General features: G+C 47.1%; 1 protein-coding gene across 3 annotated transcripts in view; it reads left to right on the forward strand.

The window, feature by feature from the left end:
- RGS20 (regulator of G protein signaling 20) overlaps positions 1–18,588 on the forward strand; it is an 86,004-nt gene that overhangs the window by 25,971 nt on the left and 41,445 nt on the right. The window contains exon 2 of one of the 3 annotated variants that reach the window (XM_019435239.2): positions 421–720. The exons of 1 other annotated variant lie outside the window; for it this stretch is intronic. In XM_019435239.2, coding sequence (XP_019290784.2) covers positions 421–720 — 300 coding nt within the window. Of the gene's footprint in view, positions 1–420; positions 721–1,603; positions 2,250–18,588 lie in introns of those variants that run through there. One more of the 3 variants, XM_019435241.2, reaches the window with a different exon arrangement.

An 18,588-nucleotide genomic window follows, 5' to 3' on the forward strand; every position in this document is an offset into this window, starting at 1 on the left:
CCAAGAGATATGAACACAGAGGCATCTCATACTTAAGGTGCACACGAAACTCCTGGGAATGTTAACATTCAGATTCTGATGCAATATTCAGGACAGGGTCCCAGATTCTGTATTTCCAACAAGCTCCAGGTTGTTATTGAAGCTGGTCCAAGAACGACAATGGGGAGCCAAGTTAGAAAGGGCAAGGGGAGAGGAAGAAGAAAGGGGGGTAAGGAGAGAAAGGGGAAGGACAATCTAACCAAAGGCCTTTCCTTTTGCTCTCGCCGACCTTCTCTTGCACCCCAATGTACAGCCTCTAAATGCTGTAGAAATGGCACTAAAAGCACATTTTCAGTCTGTAGCTGGACCCAACACTAATGGCGTGTTGGTTTTGTTTCTCTCCCCCTACTTTTTGCTCTTCCTGCCGCCGGCCCTGCACAGCTCTCAGACGCGCCCGCTGCCCCGAAGCTGCTCAACCTGCTTTTTAGCCTCTCTGGCCTCGCCCGATTCTTCTCTCACCTTCTCCAGCGACCCCCTTCTGGGGCTCCCCAGCAGCACCCGGACTTCTCCCTCCTGCTTCCCGCTTGCGCCCTGCCGGCGGCTGGGCTCTCGCGGGGGCACGGGGAGCGGCCAGGCCGCCTCTCGCTCCTGCTCCGGGCGGCTCTGGCACTGCCTAGGCCCCCAGGGGAACGCCTGCCCAAGGAAGAGGATGCCTGCGCGGGGCAGAGCTCGCCCATGCCCGTGAGTACCATTGTCTCCACCCACGCCCCACCCCCGGCCTCACCGGGACGCCAGCATCCCCAGCTCCTTCCAACCCCCACCGACCCACTCCAAGCCCGGCCAGCAGGGGCTCTGGCCAGCAAGGGGCAGGGGGGGCGCGGGACAGAGAGTTTGGGTGGTAAGGTCGAGAAGCCTGAGCACGTTCAAGGAAAAGACGCCGGCGCCTCGCCTGACACCCCCTTTCCGTAGTAGACCCTCGAAGCTACTTTTCCCTGGACCATTTCCTTCCAGTGTCAATGCCAGCGGGAGGGAGCCCTCGCCCTTCCTGAGCCTGCTTCTCAAACTCTCGCTCTCAGCGCGTCGCTCAACCCCCTTCCTCCAAGCCTACCCCCGACGCGCCTCCGCCCCCACCTCGCGCTCCCACTCCCCTGCCCTCAGCGTCTGCAAGCTCTGGAGGCCGGGGAGGAAATGACGTGATGTTATTTTTGTGTCAGGTCAGCTTCCAGCTTCAGTTTAGCCCTCCGAGCTCCGGCGCAGGGCTCCGGCCTCCGCCTGCGCCTCGCTCCCGAGGGCACGCGGCGGGGTGTATAGGGACACTCGATGCTCTGTGCCCGCAGAGCTGGGCGGCAGCGTTCCCCACCACCCCCCCCTTCAGGGCTCTCCCTACCCCCAGACTTCGGAGCCCCTGGGGACGGAAGGCAGCAGCCTGGGGTCTCAGCGGGATCCGGAATCCGGAGCCAGCCAGCCCCCACCTCCCCACCCCCCACCCCGGTGGGGCGTCCGGCAACGGCGGCAGGAAGAGGGCGTGGAACCCCTTTCCAGAGAGGGACCAGCAGAGGCTGAAGCTGCACGGGGGTGGGACGAAGCTGCACGGGGGGAAGGGGGAAGGCAGAGCTAGGAGAAGCCCGGGGAAAGACAGAAGGTAGGGGGCTGCCCTCCAGAGGCGGGGGAGTCCACGGCGTGAGCACCCCCTCCGCTCGGGGCGCACCCCCGGCACACTCACACTCGCACCTCCCTCCGCCCTCCTTCATTCACAAGGTCTGAGCAAGCATTCCGGCACAGCGGAGTCTCGCTCGGCCCCCGCGCGCCGAAGCGGAGGGAGCGCAGAGGGGGGGTTTGCAGACGACCTCCGCGCTCGCCCGGCTCCGCGCCCACACCCTCGATTCTGCCTAATCCCGGGCCGGAGGAGGGGGCTGCAGTCCCGCCGCGGATTGGGTCCGGCTTGGAGCCTGGGGCGACCCCCGGACCCCCGCCGCAGTGGAGCGCGCCGCCGCCAGAGGGAGGCGAGACCGGGATAGCCCGGCCCGGGAGGAGGGAGTGAGGGGGCGGGGAGGAGGCAGAGCGGAGGGAGCTTGAGGGAGGGAGAAGGCGGCGAGAGGAAAGACCGAGCCGGAGGAAGAGGAAAACCGGGGAGAGCGACCGCGGGCGTAGTAAAGCCACCAGTTGGTACTGTGATAAGAAATAAGGCACACGCGGGACGCATGCGCACGGCCGACGGAGGCGAGCTGGCCGGAGCTTCCCCTCCGGCTGGCCGCGCGGACGGTGGAAGCGTGAGTACCCCGCATCCCCAGCCCCCCTGCCCCCTCTCGGACTCACCCTAAGGCCTCGGGGTGGGAAGTGGCCGGGGCGGAGCGGGGCGCGCACGCAAGGCCCGGAGCCCTCGTTGTCGCCGCGGTGGCGGGAGCGGAGCGGTCGCCTCATCCGCGGGTCCAGCCGCGTAGGTTGGTCAGTGCGTACCGTGGGGGTGTATGGGCTGAGGGTGTGCCTGGGTCCCCAGGGGGGCGTCCAGCCCCCAGGATCAGTTTCTGCCGGGTGCACCCGGCCGTCCGCACGACTCAACCTCTGTGGCCTGAGGTCAGTGAGTGGGTAGAGGACGCGGGAGGGTGGCCTTTTTAGCCTGAAATGCGTACTGAGCCCCGAAGTAGCTGTGGGGAACTCCAGGCGGTGGAAACGTCGGCGTTCTCACCGGTAGGGAGAAGGGCGAGGAAGCGGCCGGGCGCTGGAGGCGGGCAGCTGGAGCGCAGGTGGGAAGGAAGAGGAGACACTCCCCGACTCGCAGAGCCTCCCTTTAGGAAAAGCGCAACTCAGGCGGGGGACCCGGCAGGTGGGCGCGGGAAGCCGGACCCTGGAGGGTCTGCGCTTAAGCTCTTGAAAACAGAATGGACTGAACTGTGCCCCCAGCCTTGGCCACGGCGGTTAAGGTGCGGGCACCGCGGGTGTTTTTCTGGAGCAAACCCTGGCGGTTGGGTCTTCCGCACTCTCGGAGCTGCGCTCGGTAAGTTGGAGCGAGTCGGGGCGCCCCGGCTGCGGGGACTGCAAGGGGGCGTGCGCGCGCCGGGGACCAAGGAGGGGCCTCGCGCCGGCAGGAGGGCACCGGGAGACGGGGGGGGGGTGGGGGGGGGGGGGGCTTGGCGACTCCCCTCCCCCAGCTATGGGGAGTGGGCGGGGTGGGGCCTCGGAGGGGGATGCGAGCCGCGAGCGGGTGGGCGTTTTCGGGCGGGGTCTGCGTGCGCGGCGTCCGGGCAGTGGGCGGGAAACGGTGCGCCCCGGGGGGTTTGTGCCCGGCGACCCGCCCACCCCGCGTGGGGGGTGAGTGGGCGGGGAAGGGCCCCGGTGGAGGCGGCGCTCGGAGACGGGAGTGGGTTTTCCGGACTCGCCAGTTTCAGAGGAAGATCCCGGCGGGCGGCCAGGCCCTGCGCGCGACCCGAGCAGCGGGCGGGACGCGGCGGTGGATGGTGCTCGAAGCCAGAGCGGGGGCGCGGGCTGGGAACCCGGCGTGCAGCTGCTGCTGCAGCTGCTGCGCCCGCGGCCGCCAGGTTAGAGGAGTGAACGTGAATGGTTTCCGTCCCGGAGAAGGAGCGCGCTCGAGGGGAACTCTCGCCTGCCTTCCTTTGCTTCTCCGAATCCGGCGGAGGCCCGTCGCGCCTTTGGACCCCGGTTGTCCCAACCAGGCGGACTGGCTGGAGTTGGCTGGGCGTCCCAACCGCGCCCGGCGCCTTGTGTGCGGGCTGGACTCCTCTCGTCCACAGCCTGGCAGAAGCAGTCACCCGCCCTGTTGGCTCCGTATTGCCCCTGGAGTATGGGGAGAGCCTGAGTTCCTGCACCAGTCTCCATTCACCCCACTTGGGTCTGTCCCCCTCCTGCGGGGCCCAGGGCCCTTGCGTGGCTTGGCTTCTTCTAGTGGTTCCAGATTATGGAATTGACTAAACAAGGGTCCTGAGTTCAAGAAATGAACTGACTTCCTCCCCAGACTTGGCAAGGACATTTGTAATGACATGACTCTCTGGAAATTCTTGGTTTTGCTCCTAACCTAATTTTTGTTCATAACCTCTGCTGTGCCTGATCCTATCTTCTCAGTAGGTGGCATCTTTTGTATCTCGTATCAGTAATGCGTATGAGAGGCCCTGTTGCCGGATAGGTCAGACTCCTGAGCTCTGAAACTCAAATTCAAATCCCAGCCTCGGTGTGTGACCTCAGGCAAGTTACTTAACGTTTAGTGCCTTTGTTTTATGTCTGCAGTATGAGGATAAGAAAAAAGCTCTACCTGATAGGGCAGCTGCCAACATTCTGTAAATTAATACATTAGAGCTCTGCCACATGCCAAACAAAAACTGTTATTACTGTTACTGTATTTATGCTAAATTGGCTAAGTCGCCTTCAAAACAGTATAGAAAAAGATCAGGAACAAAATGCTTTTTTTTGGTATAATATAGTAGAAGATATCCATCACCAAAATTAGAAAAACTAAATATTTTCTATGTTGATATGTAAATGTTAGATACAATGCATTTCTACATCATCTCGACTCTATGTCAAATAATTATGAAATATTTGCATACACATTTCAAACAGCATTTTAAGAAAATTATCTCTAACCTTCAAAATACTTCACTTTGTGAAACAGGTAGGTATAAAAAATACACGTTAGGTCATAGTATATACAGAAAATCCAATATCTGCCTTAAAATATTGCACCAGGTCAATTATGTATAAGAGCATCTGGAAACTTACCTTGGGAGCTAGAAATGCTGACTCCTCTAAGATGAGATTATAAACATTTTAGCCAAAAAGAATATAGAAAGATAGGGGCATCTGGCTGGTTCAGTCCCTAGAGCATGCAACTCTTGATCTCTGGGTTGTGAGTTTGAGCCCCAGATTGGTCACAGAGATCACTTTAAGAGGAAAGAAAGAAAAAATACCTAGAATGATAAAAGTCAGATTCCTTCACGTATTACAGCTGAGGAAACATTCAGAGAGGGTAGAGTTCCTTACTGAAGATCTCCAGTTAAATAGGGCCCCAAATATGATTAGAATTAGTTCTCCTGACCCTCTCCTTAGGGCTCCTACATAACCAGGCTGATGTTTTCCTGTTTGCTACAGATTTATGAACCTTTAACAAATAGGAAACTAGAGGCCATGTGTTATATACAACACAAGAAAGACCGGGAAGTAATTTGGCTATTCGTGTCCCACAGCTTGATTAGGGTCTCTCACAGTGGAAGGTAGACCCTCATAACTTACCTAAGGTAGACTGAGATCACAGATCAAGCTAGAGGGAGAGCCAGCATTGGAATTCAGGGTCCCACTGAAGTCTGCATTTGGTTGTATGTTCTATTAATCCCTTGGAGCAGTTTTACCTTAGAAATCACTTTTGAGCTTTTTGTAAATTCTTAAAATCTCCCTCCTGCTGACTTAAGAGAGCTTTTTAGGAAAGGCCTTCAAAATTACATAGCAAGGAGATTTTATTGTTCCAGACTTTGTGGACAAGCAAGAATGAAAGAGAAAAAAAGCTTTCTGATTTTAATGCAGTCACTTTTAAATGACTTCCATTCCAGGCACCTGAATATCAATCCCAAAATCCTACAGTTCTTTCATTTCTGCATGTGGCAGTCTAATGACTAATGACATTCACCTTCCATGGACAGATGCAGCTGGTAGCCTCAAGGTCCAGCCCTCACAGAACAGTTTAGGAATTCTATGGCAGAACCTTTCAAGGAAGCATCTGGCCTTGCAGAGTCATTTAAGATTATAAGAACGATGTGTCTTCCGAAGAAGGCCCTTCTGGGAACTGTGCTTGCATCCTTGAAGAGGGAGACCATGGTTCTTTCCAGTGGGCGAACTGGATATTTTACCCTTGACTTTGCACCTCTGTACACCTACCCTACCGTGTATTCTTAGACAGAAATACAGGGCATTAAGTAGGGAGTGACCTTGTAGCAGTCTCCCAAGCCAGTTCAGCAGAACTGAGTTTTGAAATCACCTGTGTTAAGTCAAGTCCCGATCTGATTATAATGTGAATCACTATCCAATTGGGAATATTTCAAGTTGGTTTTTGGTGCACCACCAGGTGACTCACAATGTGACCTTCTTCTGTTCAACTACGTATGGTGTCAGTCAGCAACTAACAGGGTTCACTCTGAGTCAGAGCTTAGCCTTTAGTATAATAAGTGTGAGTCATTGACTACCCGGTGCTATCGAGATGGTCCCTGAATTTTACCTTGAGCAGCTCGAGAGTTTAGACAACCTGCATGGGTGAGTCAGTTCGTAGTACAATTGAATAAGCTTTTGCAGCAGCCATTCATGCACACATGCAGCGTGTGATATGAGTGAAAGCATGAGGTGATAGTATATGTTATGGAGTCATAGAAGAAATCACCCTGATTCTAATCCGGCTGATTAGATCCTAGCTATTTGCATGGGGAATCATTTGTGAAATAGGCATCATCAGCCCTGTTGCCCAGCAGTGATGTTTTACTTCGATTATTTCACTGATTTTTTTTTTAAAGCCAGTTAACTGTTCTGGTTTGGAAGTGCTCAATTTCTACTAATTATTTAACTCTACGCTAAACTGTAGAACCCTTTTGGAATACAGTTAGCATTTGGATTTTAGACAATGGCATCTCATGCGGTTACTTAGCAGTTTGACTCCCCGAGGTCCTGGGTTACAACCCAGCAGTGGGTTGTTAGTCGCCCAGCAGTGAAGTAGAGGAGTATCCTTTGTTGTCTGGTTTATCTCCGTTAGGTGCCCGTCGCCTCTAACGCTACCTGAGCAGTATCTGCTCAAGAGCTAGAACACAGGTTTGTGGTGCAGTTCTGAGGCTGGCAACACCTAGCACTTGTCACCCTTCTAGGGCTGGCTGGCTAGATCAACATAACTGACAGAGCTGTTGCATTTGTGGCAAGACAGCGGAAAGCATGAGGCAACATATGCCTTACCCACCTTTGCAAATGAATTTTACATCTCAGGGTGGAGTAAGAATGAGATTTAAGGTAATTTCTTGGTAATCAGTGATAAGTTATTGCCTTTGGAACCGAGCTTAGACTACTGCTTAAAAGTACACATTTGTTTTTCTGTTATCTTCTGACGGCTCCAAGAAAATCCCAAAAGTGTGGACTTTATACCATATACAGTAAAACCTTGGCTTGCGAGCATGATTCATTCCGGAAACATGCTTGTAATCCAAAGCACTTGTGTATCAAAGACGATTTCTCCATAAGAAATAATGGAAACTCACATGATTCATTCCACAACCCCGAAATAATCACATAAAAATGATTACAGGGGCGCCTGGGTGGCTCAGTCAGTTAAGCACCCCACTTCGCCTCAGGTCATGATCTCACAGTTCATGAGTTTGAGTCCCATGTCAGGCTGTATGCTCTCAGCTCAGAGTCTGGAGCCTGCTTCGGATTCTGTGTCTCCCTCTGTCTGCCCTTGCCCCGCATGCTCATGCGCTCTCTCACTCTCTAAGATTAAATATTAAAATTTTTAAAAAAATGATTACAATATCATAATATAATACAGATAAAGAAAATACAAAATATAAAGAAGAGCAAATTAACCTGCACTTACCTTTGAAAACCTTTGTGACTGATATGAGGGAGACAAGAGAGAGGATCATTACCGTGTAGGACAACTTCCACTATCATAATGGAATCACTGCTATCTATTGGCTCAATGGAATCTTTTTTGTTTTATGCAATTTTAACAAGGAACCTGTCCAGTGACACTTGCTTTTGCCTCCTTTTGAGGATTTTGTGGAATTGTGGCATTGCATTGATAATCACGCACAATCCTGCAGTGAGAGAGGGAGGGAGAGAAGAACCATTGGTTCACTTGTGATCACGTGGCATTCAGCATCACATACTACTCGTGTTGCAAGACGTCTCTCGTTTATCGACTTAAAATGTATTAGAAATGTTTGCTCGTCTTGCAGAACACTCGCAGAACAGGTTACTCCCAATCCAAGATTTTAACTGGACCTTTATTATATTTCTACAGATATCCATTCCTAGCAATAACCCAGATACTAATTCATATGTCTTCTCCTATATAGGAGTGTATAGATGCTTCTGGGTATTTAATGGGAACGGTACAAAAAGAGTTCTGACTTATTCCTGGCAGATGCAGGTCATTAGGACGCTATTGAGTTAGACTGTTTATAACACTGAAACAAAGTTTCTACAGAAGTTTGTTAAATTTCAGTGAGGAGCTAAACATACTTTTGTGACATTTGTTATTGCTTTTACCTTTGTTTATTTGAGTCATAAGTTACAGTAAAGTGTGCACATCTTAAATGTACAACTTAATAAACCTTACGTGAGTATACCGCCATGTAACTATCTAGACCAGCCTTTCTCCACCTTAGCATCACTGACATATTGGATTGACTACCTCCCTGTTTGGGAGACTGTCCTGTGCATTGTAGGGTGTTGAGCAGTATCCCTGCCCTCTACCCCTAGATGCCAATAGCACCCTTCCCTAGATGGGACAATGACAAATGTCTCCAGACATTGCTAAATGTTTTCTGGGGGCAAGATCACTCCCCACTGCTTTAGGTCAAGGTACAGGATAATTTTAGCTATCCATAAGGCCCCCTCTTGCTTCCTCCCAGTCTTTACTCCCACAGGTAACCAACGGCTCTTTTAAGTTCTCAAACCATATACAGTTGACCCGTGAACAATGGGTTTGAACTGCTTAGGTCAACTTGCACATGGATTTTTTTTTTTTTTTTTTTTTTTTTTTTTTTTGGATACAGGATAGTACTCTAAAAGTATTTTCTCTTATGGTTTTCTTTCTTTTTTCTTTTTTTAATTTTTTTCTTACACTTATTTATTCTTTAGAGACAGAGCACTGGTTGGGGAGGGATAGAGAGAGAGGGAGACAGGATCAGAAGCAAGCTTCAGGCTCTGAGCCGTCAGCACAGAGCCCGATGCGGGGCTCGAGCTCACAAACCGTGAGATCGTGACCTGAGCCAAAGTCAGACGCTTAACCGACTGAGCCACCCAGGCGCCCCTCTTATGATTTTCTTAGTAATGTTTTCTTTTCTCTAGCTTACTCTATTGTAAGAATACAGTATATAGTGTGTATAACATACAAAATATATGTTAATAGACTGTTTATGCTGTTGGTGAGGCAGCCAGTCAACAGGAGGCTGTGAAGTTTGGGGGAGAGTCAAAAATTATAGGCAGATTTTCAACCGTATGGGGACGGTCAGTACCCCAACCCGCATGTTGTTTAAGGGTCAGCTGTATTAGCTGAGCCTTTTTTTTTTTTTTTTGAACTTCATTTGGAATTACATAGTACGTAATCTTTGCATCTGGTTCTTTATCTCAGCATTTTTTTTTTTGAAATTCACTCGTTGTTGCATATTGTGACTCGTGATTTTTCAATGCTGCCCAGTGTTCCTTTGTGTTAACACAACACAGTTCGTTTAACCGTTTCACTTTTGAAGGACATTTGAGTTGTTTTCTAGTGTGGGGCTATTGAGAATAATGCTAATATTAATATTCTTATTCATGTCTTTTGACAAACATAAGCCCTATTTCCATTGGATGCCCAGGAGTGAGACCGCCAGATAATGGATCCAGTATATGTTTGGATACTAGATACTATCAGTTTTTCAAACTGTTTTACACCCCAAGCCAATTTACACCCCATCCTCACCAGCACTTAGTGTCGTCCACCCCTGTAACTCGGTCATCCTGGTGGCAGTGTAGTGGTAATTCCCTGTGGTTTTAGTTCATATTCCCCTGATTACTAATGATGTTGACCATCTTTTTGTTGGCCGTTCATATGTCATCTATTGTAAACTGCCTCTACAAGCCTTTGACCTGTTCTTCCGTTGTGTTGTCTGTCTTCTTTTTGATCCATTAGAGTTCTTTATACATTCTGGGGCACCTGGGTGGCTTAGTCGGTTAAGCATCTGACTCTTGATCTCAGCTCAGGTCTTGATCTCAGGGTCTTGATCTCAGGGTCGTGAGTTCAAGCCCTGTGTTGGGCTCCACCCTGGCCGTGAAAACTGCTTTTAAAAAAAAGAGAGAGATCTTTATATATTCTGGATATGTCAAAAATGTCCGTGTGTCTACCTGTATGTCACATCCCAGGCTGAGCCTTGCCTTTACGATCTCCCACCATTATCTGTTGTCTTCTATAGTTTTTGTTGTAAGGTCCTGCTTCTCCGAAGGTAACATGACTTTTTCCTCTGGCTGACTTACAGTTTTTCTCTTTGGTTTTGGCTTGCCACAGCTAGAATAAAGGTGGTGTGGTTTTATATTTATCCTGCATTCAACTCCCTCGTTTTCTTATATCTGTAGATTGATGTCTTTCATCAATTTTGGAAAATTTTCACTCAACATCTTTCAGATTTTGCTTCTTACCTGTTTCCTTCTCTCCTGCTTCTGGGACTCAAACCATACATGTTAGATTTTCCCTTTCTTCCCTTGTGTTTCTTATTTGATGCTCTATTGCATCCATTTTCCTTCCTTCTTTCTTTTCTTTTTTCTTTTGGTCTGTCTTTCTCTCCTTCAATTTGAATATTTTCTTTTGACCTTGTTTGAGTTTACTGAGCCTGTCTTCTGCTGTGCCCAGTCTTTTGTCAAACCATTTGGGAGTTGTTAATTTCAGAAAGTGTTTTGTTCTCAAAGCGGTATGTCCAATTGATTCTTTTCAATACACTTAAATTCTCCAGTGAAATCCCCCATCAGTTCTGTCCATCTGATTCTTGGCTACTCAATCCCATATTGATAGCGTTTGTGAGCCTGTATCTGTTATTTGCTTCTTCTGTCACATTTTTCTGTCTCTTCACATTCCCCCTAGTTTTTATTGTAGATGCACATTGCATATTAAGAGACTGTGTAGATTGAGTCCTAGCATCCACCAGCCAGGAATCTCCCTTGGAGGGATTTCCTCTGGGAGGATGAGGGGCTTCACCACTTGACTACTAACAGGTATTGAGATAAGTTGGAGACAGATGCAATTTCAATAAGACGTAGGTAACCTCTGGCTTTCCCCCATTTCTCGGGTATTTCCTCCTGGGCTCCAGAGTCAGAGCCTAGTGGGTTTCCATGTCCTGGGTCTTGAAAGACTGAGACATCCATTGCCCCCTCCAGAGGTTTTGAGCTGGCTTTCTGCCCCCACCTTCCCCGGCTGACTTGTACATTGGGTAGATGTCTTGAGAAGGCCAGCCGTGTGTTTGAGGAGACCTTGTTACAGACGGACACTGGGTCTTCCACTTGACCTTAAGGTGTCCCATTATAGTCTCATCCTACGCCTCCAGGGGGCAAGTGCCCTCAGGGGGGAAAAACACCAGGTGACAGACTGCTCACTTTTCCAAGAGCTCTCCCTCTCAGAAACCTTAGCTCATTCAATCTTTTTGCTTCCACGGCTCTCTGATGTCTGTAGAAAAATGTGATTCTAGTTACTTACCTGACTTTTTCGTTGGTGCAGAGGAACAGCGGTCTGCCCTGACCTGTTGCCTTTTTTCTTGAAAATGTTTTTCCCCGATTAAGTTTCTTTTCCTTTTTTCTTTTTTTCTTTTCTTTTCTTTCTTTTTCATTTCTTTCTTTTTCTTCTTTTTACTTTTGGATCACATTTGTATCTTTCTATTACATTTGTTTCCAATGTAATTCAGAAAGTGAACATTAAAAATCTTGCCATTCACAACTATAAAGTGTCTTGTATGCTTCATGAGCTTAAAAATGTTAGAAGGAAAAGAAATATGTTAGAATCCTTGCAACTCTTCACGTTTCATATTGCAGTCATGTGATATAAAACGCATGAGCATTGGGATGAAAGAAAGCTGAGTTTGAATCTTGACTTTACTCACTTAGTTTTCTGAACCTCTAATTCTGAATATATATAGCATGGATAATTACACTTACTTTCTAGTAAGAAATGTACAGCAAGAAATGGAGCATTCAAGAGAGTATTCAGTAAATGGAACCTGTTATCACTATTCCTATAATGTTTATCCATCATTATTTTAGGCCCCTGAACATGGATAATTTGATTTTATTTATTTTTCTAAATGTTTATTTTTGAGAGAGAGAGAGAGAGAGAGAGAGTCAAAGTGGGAGGGAAGGGCAGAGAGAGAGCGAGACAGAGGATCTGAAGTGGGCTCTGTGCTGACAGCAGAGAGCCCAATGTGGGGCTCGAAGTCATGAACCATGAGATCATGACCTGAGCCGAAGTCAGCTGAGCCACCAACCGACTGAGTCACCCAGGTACTCCTGAATAATTTGATTTTAAACACTCATATTTTGATAGTATTTATATCTGGTACAGATTCTAAGATTTCTACCATTTAAACAAGGTTCTGAACAGTTTTTTAATATAAAAGGCCTATGCTTATGTCTTAGTATCTGTGAAAATATAACTAAATGAGCTTATGAATTCATATTTTGCCAAAACTTTTATCTTTTGTAGACCACAAAATAAATAAAATTTAGTAACAGAGAATTATAATCCAAAGTAAAATCTCTCCTTAAAATCCACATCTGACTACTTGGTGTCATATCCAGTAGGGTTTATTACAAGATGTTGCCAATAAGAAAACAATATTAAGAATACTTTAAGAAGTCTGCCAGTATTCTCTGGAAAGGACAGCTGGTTTATTTTTGCAGAGGAGAGTCTGTGTGGGGGCTAGGAGTAATTTTAACATTATCCTCATGAATGATTTAAATACAATTAATCTTCATATTAAATTTTCTGTTACCGAGCTGCACTTTTATTTTGACTTATGCATCTGTTTCTTTTAAAAAAGACTGTACTAGTATATGAAAACAATTAGATTCTGCCCTAAATAGAAGATGAGGGGCGCCTGGGTGGCTCAGTCGGTTGGGCGTCTGACTTCAGCTCAGGTCATGATCTCACGGTCCGTGGGTTCAAGCCCCAGGTCAGGCTCTGTGCTGACAGCTCAGAGCCTGGGTGGAGCCTGCTTCAGATCATGTGTCTCCCTGTCTCTCTGTCCCTCCCCCATTTGCACACACATGCATTTCTCTCTCTCAGAAAACTAAATAAACGTGAACAGAATTTTTTTAATCTTTAAATAGGAGATGAAAATAGTTTTCCTGGAAGCAGATGGGTGCTTCTGGGATACGCAGGGCTCCCCTGACCGGAGCAAGCAGGACGGCACCTTGGGTCTGTGTCCCTGAGGCCGCAGGCCTATCTCAGTCTTTAACTTCCTTAGCGCAGTGAGAGTGGTCTGGCCTCCACGTTCCGAGGAGACTGCTCTCCTTCCAGTGTGAGGGCAGGTGTCAGTCAAGGCACAAGAACTGTAGGATCTGGTCATGCAACAAACTGGAATTTATCTAATTCCTACCAGACCGAAGGCTTTGCTAACCAAGTTGAGTCATGGGGCCCCTGGGTGGCTCAGTTGGTTGAGCGGCCAACTTTGGATCAGGTCATGATCTCACAGTTCGTGGGTTCAAGCCCCACATAGCGCTTTGCACGTGGAGCCTGCTCTGGATTCTCTGTCTCCCTCTCTCTCTGCCCCTTCCCCACTAATGTGTGTGTGTCCGTGCACGCTCTCTTGCTCTCTCTCTCTCTCAAAAATAAACATTTTAAAAAATTATTTAAAAAGAAGGTAAGTCACTTCTGGCCCTTTAGGTGACTTGTTAGACCGTGCTATTATTCTTTTGGTGAAATGAAGGACTGAGTAACAAAAACATCTGAATATCCTGACCAGAACTTGGTGAATAAATTCAGGTTAAAGGAGGGTGGATGAAAGGGTACAAAGAGGCAAAAAGGTAAAATTCTGCAAAATCTAATAAAGTGAAGAACTCACCTGGGCATGTTAAACAAACGTCATAAACGAAACAAAAGACTATTTCTTTTCTGTATCTTTCAGTGACATGTTCCAAATCATGAAGGTATTAAAACTATAAATACTAATTTACATAGAGCATATATTTGTTTAAAATATATGTATTCTGTCGATAAAGAAGATGTGGTATATATATACAATGGAGTATTACTCGACAATCAAAAAGAATGAAATCTTGCCATTTGCAACTACGTGCTTGGAACTGGAGGGTATTATGTTAAGCGAAATTAGTCAGAGGAAGACAAATATCATATGACTTCACTCATAGGAGGACTTTCAGAGACAAAACAGATGAACATAAGGGAAGGAAAGCTAAAATAATATAAAAACAGGGAAAGGAACAAAACATAAGAGACTCTTAAATATAGAAAACAAACGGAGTGTTGCTGGAGGGGTTGTGGGAGGGGGGATGGGCTAAATGGGTAAGGGGCATTAAGAAATCTACTCCTGAAATCATTGTGGCACTATATGCTAATTTGGATGTCAGTTAAAAAATAAATTAATTAAGAAAAAAAGTTCCACCCGTGAAAAAAATATGTATGTAAATATTATATACACATATTATACATGTATATATTATATACATATAGTGTGTGTGTGTGTGTGTGTGTGTGTGTGTGTGTGTATTATGATGCAGTGCCTGGGTACCTCGGTTAAACGTCCGACTCCGGCTCAGGTCTTGATCTCATGGTTGGTGAGTTTGAGCCCTTCATCGGGCTCTGTGCTGACAGCTCGGAGCCTGGAGCCTGCTTTGAATTCTGTGTCTCCCTCTCTCTCTATTCCTCCCCGGCACGCGCTCTCTCTCGCTCTCTCAAAAATAAAGAATTAAAAACTTTTAAAAATAATAAACATTTAAAGTTTTTTTAAAAAATAAAATAACTCTATTCTGAGAATCAGGAGATGCAAATAGATTATATTTCCATAATGGAAACTGGTCTTCTCTGAGTCTTTTTATGCATCCCTTAGGATGGGGGTTTCATTTCTGGATCTCTGTATCTAACTGCCTATTTGTCTTACAAAAAGATTATCAAATTAGCTATGGTACTCTACAGATAGGCCAAAATGCATAACTATTAAATATTTCGGTTCTTTGCAATTTTCTCGGTTTTAGATGTTTGTTCAGTATATCTAGCTATTTAACACTTCATGCCAAGGGGGGATGGGAACCTAACATTCAGTAGCTATTCTGGCACACACTGTAGAAAACCAGAACCTTGAGGAACAGAGATTCTCCCCCACACACCCCAGGAACAGCAGACAAAAACATTCCGTCAGCTCAGCCCCCGGAGACTGTCCTGGGGACACTGAGGGAGTATGGGCCCAAGGGAGTACACTGGAGTTTCCATTCCAATCTGAAGCAGCCCTGCTGAGAAAAAGGACTCCAGAGGCATTTCTCCAAAAATAACCCGGATCCGTCTAGCTGTGGCCCAGGCCCAGGTGTGGTGTGAAGACCAAGGCACTGTGGGGTGGATGGATCTGAGCCTCCAGCCGAATGATCTAGACCCCAGTCTCTTTATGATCTACACCCCAGTCTCTTTATGATCTACACCCCAGTCTCTTCATGATCTACACCCCAGTCTCTTCATGATCTACACCCCAGTCTCTTCATGATCTACACCCCAGTCTCTTCATGATCTAGACCCCAGTCTCTTTATGATCTATACCCCAGTCTCTTTATGATCTACACCCCAGTCTCTTCATGATCTACACCCCAGTCTCTTCATGATCTACACCCCAGTCTCTTCATTTTCTAGACCCCAGTCTTTTTATGATCTATACCCCAGTCTCTTTATGATCTACACCCCAGTCTCTTCATGATCTAGACCCCAGTCTCTTCGTGATCTAGACCCCAGTCTCTTCATGATCTAGATCCTAGTCTCTTTGGGGGCTGACTTGGGAAGTTGGGCACATCACAGAAGCCCTCTGAGTCTGACTTTCCCCCTTGATAAAATGGGATCTGGAAATCTCCATGGAATCATTTCACAAATTACATGTAAGGTGTGATGACTACTCCATTTGCTCATGTAGACAATGGGGAAACTGGATTCATTGGAAGCCATAAGTGGAAAAAGTAGGCTCTGATAAGGAGTTTAGATTTTCTTCTAGTGTCATAGATTGCCACTGAAGACCACAGGAGGGGACTCACAAAATTGTGGATTCTGTTGTAATCGGTAGATGTTTTAGACATTGTGGGCCATATGGTCTCTACTGCAACTACTCAGCTCTTGCCACTGTAATGGAAAATCTGGGGGGGTGGGGGGGGTAAAGTAGAAGGGGGTGGACTGGGGGTCACTGTAGTGTCCCACACAAAATATGATGCCCACCTGGGCCGGGTGGGCAGTGGAATTGGAGAAAGGTGAGTAGACCCGATGTCTACTCTGGAGATCTGGCAACCTGGCCAATGAGTAAGCAGCAGAGAGAGGAATCAAGGTGGTTCCTCGGATATGGGTGAATAGGGGCACCATGTATGGACTTGGAGAAGGTGGGAGAGGAAACAGAGGGGGCAGGAGAGGAGACACAAGAGTCCATTTTAGATCCTAAAGCCTGAGATGTCTACGGAGGTCCCACTGTGGCAGCAAGTAGGCAGTTGGATTAATGTGTTTTGAAATGAAAGGATTGGCCTGGGCCAGAGGCAGAAATGTAAATTTGGTAGGCTCTTCATGATACGTAGCTTGCTTTGCTACAGCATACTAAATTCTCATAAGGCTATGCTGGGAAATTCTTTGGCATAATCAATGGGATGTCACTGCCCTAGAATCGGTCTGGACTTTTCTTTTCTAAAACTGTAAACAATCTACGAAGAGTTTCTATATATTTACCACACAGGTCAGCAAACTAAGGCACACGGGCCAGATCTAGACTGCTGCCTGTTTTTGTATGGCCTGCACACTAAATACGGTTTGTTTGTTTTTTTAATTTTTTTTTTTAACATTTATTTATTTTTGAGACAGGGAGAGACAGAGCATGAACAGGGGAGGGTCAGAGAGAGGGAGACACAGAATCTGAAACAGGCTCCAGGCTCTGAGCTGTCAGCACAGAGCCCGACGCGGGGCTCGAACTCACGGACCGTGAGATCATGACCTGAGCCGAAGTCGGACGCCCAACCGACTGAGCCACCCGGGCGCCCCTAAATATGGTTTTTACGTTTAAAAAAATCATTTATTCATCCTGGGGCACCTGGGTGGCTGTTAGTTGAGCGTCTGACTCTTGATCTCAGTTCAGGTCATGATCTCATGGATCGTGGGTTTGAGCCCCGCGTGAGGCTCTGCACTGACAGTGTGGAGCCTGCTTGGGATTCTCTCTCTTTCTCTCTCTGCCCCTCCCCCCATCTCTGTCTGCCCCTCCCCTGCTCTCTCGCTCTCTCTCAAAAATAAACATTTAAAAAATAAATAAAAATAAAATATTTTTATTTTCCGTATATACCATATATATATATATATATATATATATATATATATATATATGGAGAGAGAGAGAGAGGGAGAGGGACTTATTTTGGGGAAATGGCTCACACGATGGTGGAAACTTGGCACATCCAGACTCTTGCAGGGCTAGGCTGGCAGGCTGGGGACTCAGGGAGAGTTACAGTTCAACTCCAAGGCAGTCTGCTAGTAGCATTCCTTCTTGCTCAGCGGAGGTCAGTAAGTCAGCAACAGCCAAGTGCAAGAGACGTGGAGGGCAAGGCATGGGGGAGGGGCATGGGGCCTCCATACCCTCTGTGGGGACACCACCCTCCCAGCAGCTAGATGTGTTCACTGGCCCAGAGGTTCAATGTTCACACTTTTTAACTGTTGGAGGAAAAAAAATCGGAAGAAGAATAATGTGTCGTGACACGTGAAAATATTCTGAAATTTGAATTTTAACGTCCGTGAAGTTTTATTGGAACTCGGCCATACTCGTTCAGTTATGTGATGTCCGTGACTGCTTTTGTGCTAATGGAAGCAGAGCTGAGCGGTTGCTTTAGAGACGAAATGGCGGGCAAAGGCTACAATATTCACCCTCCAGTCCTTTCTGGAAAATGTTTGTCTACCTCTCATCTACAACCTAAACGTAAGTGTGAAGTATGACTGCGTTTTTGTAGGAAATAGTTTATATGAAAGCAAATGTGACGTTCAACCTCTAGCAATGTTATTTCTTAGAAGTGTGCACCCTTTTTAAAAAATGTTTTTTTTAATGTTTATTTATTTTTGAGAGCGAGACAGACAGAGAGTGGAGGGGTGGGGGCAGAGAGAGGAGACACGGAATCCAAAGGAGGCTCCAGGCTCTGAGCTGTCAGCACAGGGCCCGACGTGGGGCTCAAACTCACGAACTGCGAGATCATGACCCGAGCCGAAGTCAGACGCTCAACCGACTGAGCCACCCAGGCGCCCCCAAAATTGTGCACTCTTAAGAAAAAAACGTTAGAAAAACAGACCAAAACTTCAATTAAAGACAATCTCCTATAGGAAATGAAGTCAGAGGATCTAACTTAAGGTTCCTTAATGGTATGCACCATTTCTACGTTTTGCATTTTCACATTAGGAGGAAAACTTAGGGACATTGAACAAGCCTCAAAAGTACCAATGAAGAAGGGCCAGAGGGAAACAAAACCCTGTGTGTATAACTTCAATGGTAGCAGCTTTCGGAGACTCAAATTGCCTACAACCTAAAAGCTTTAAATAGGATGGGAGCTTGCTGTCATTGTCACAGGATGAAAAAGTCTAACCGACCACGGATGTAAGTCAAAGTTTGAGGACCCAGTGCTACTATCCACTAAAGGATCGTGGAGAATTTTCTACGTAGGAAA

The sequence above is a fragment of the Panthera pardus genome, unplaced genomic scaffold, assembly GCF_024362965.1.
Source record: "Panthera pardus isolate Hobbes unplaced genomic scaffold, ASM2436296v1 HiC_scaffold_7, whole genome shotgun sequence".
Classification (NCBI taxonomy): Eukaryota; Metazoa; Chordata; class Mammalia; order Carnivora; family Felidae; genus Panthera; species Panthera pardus.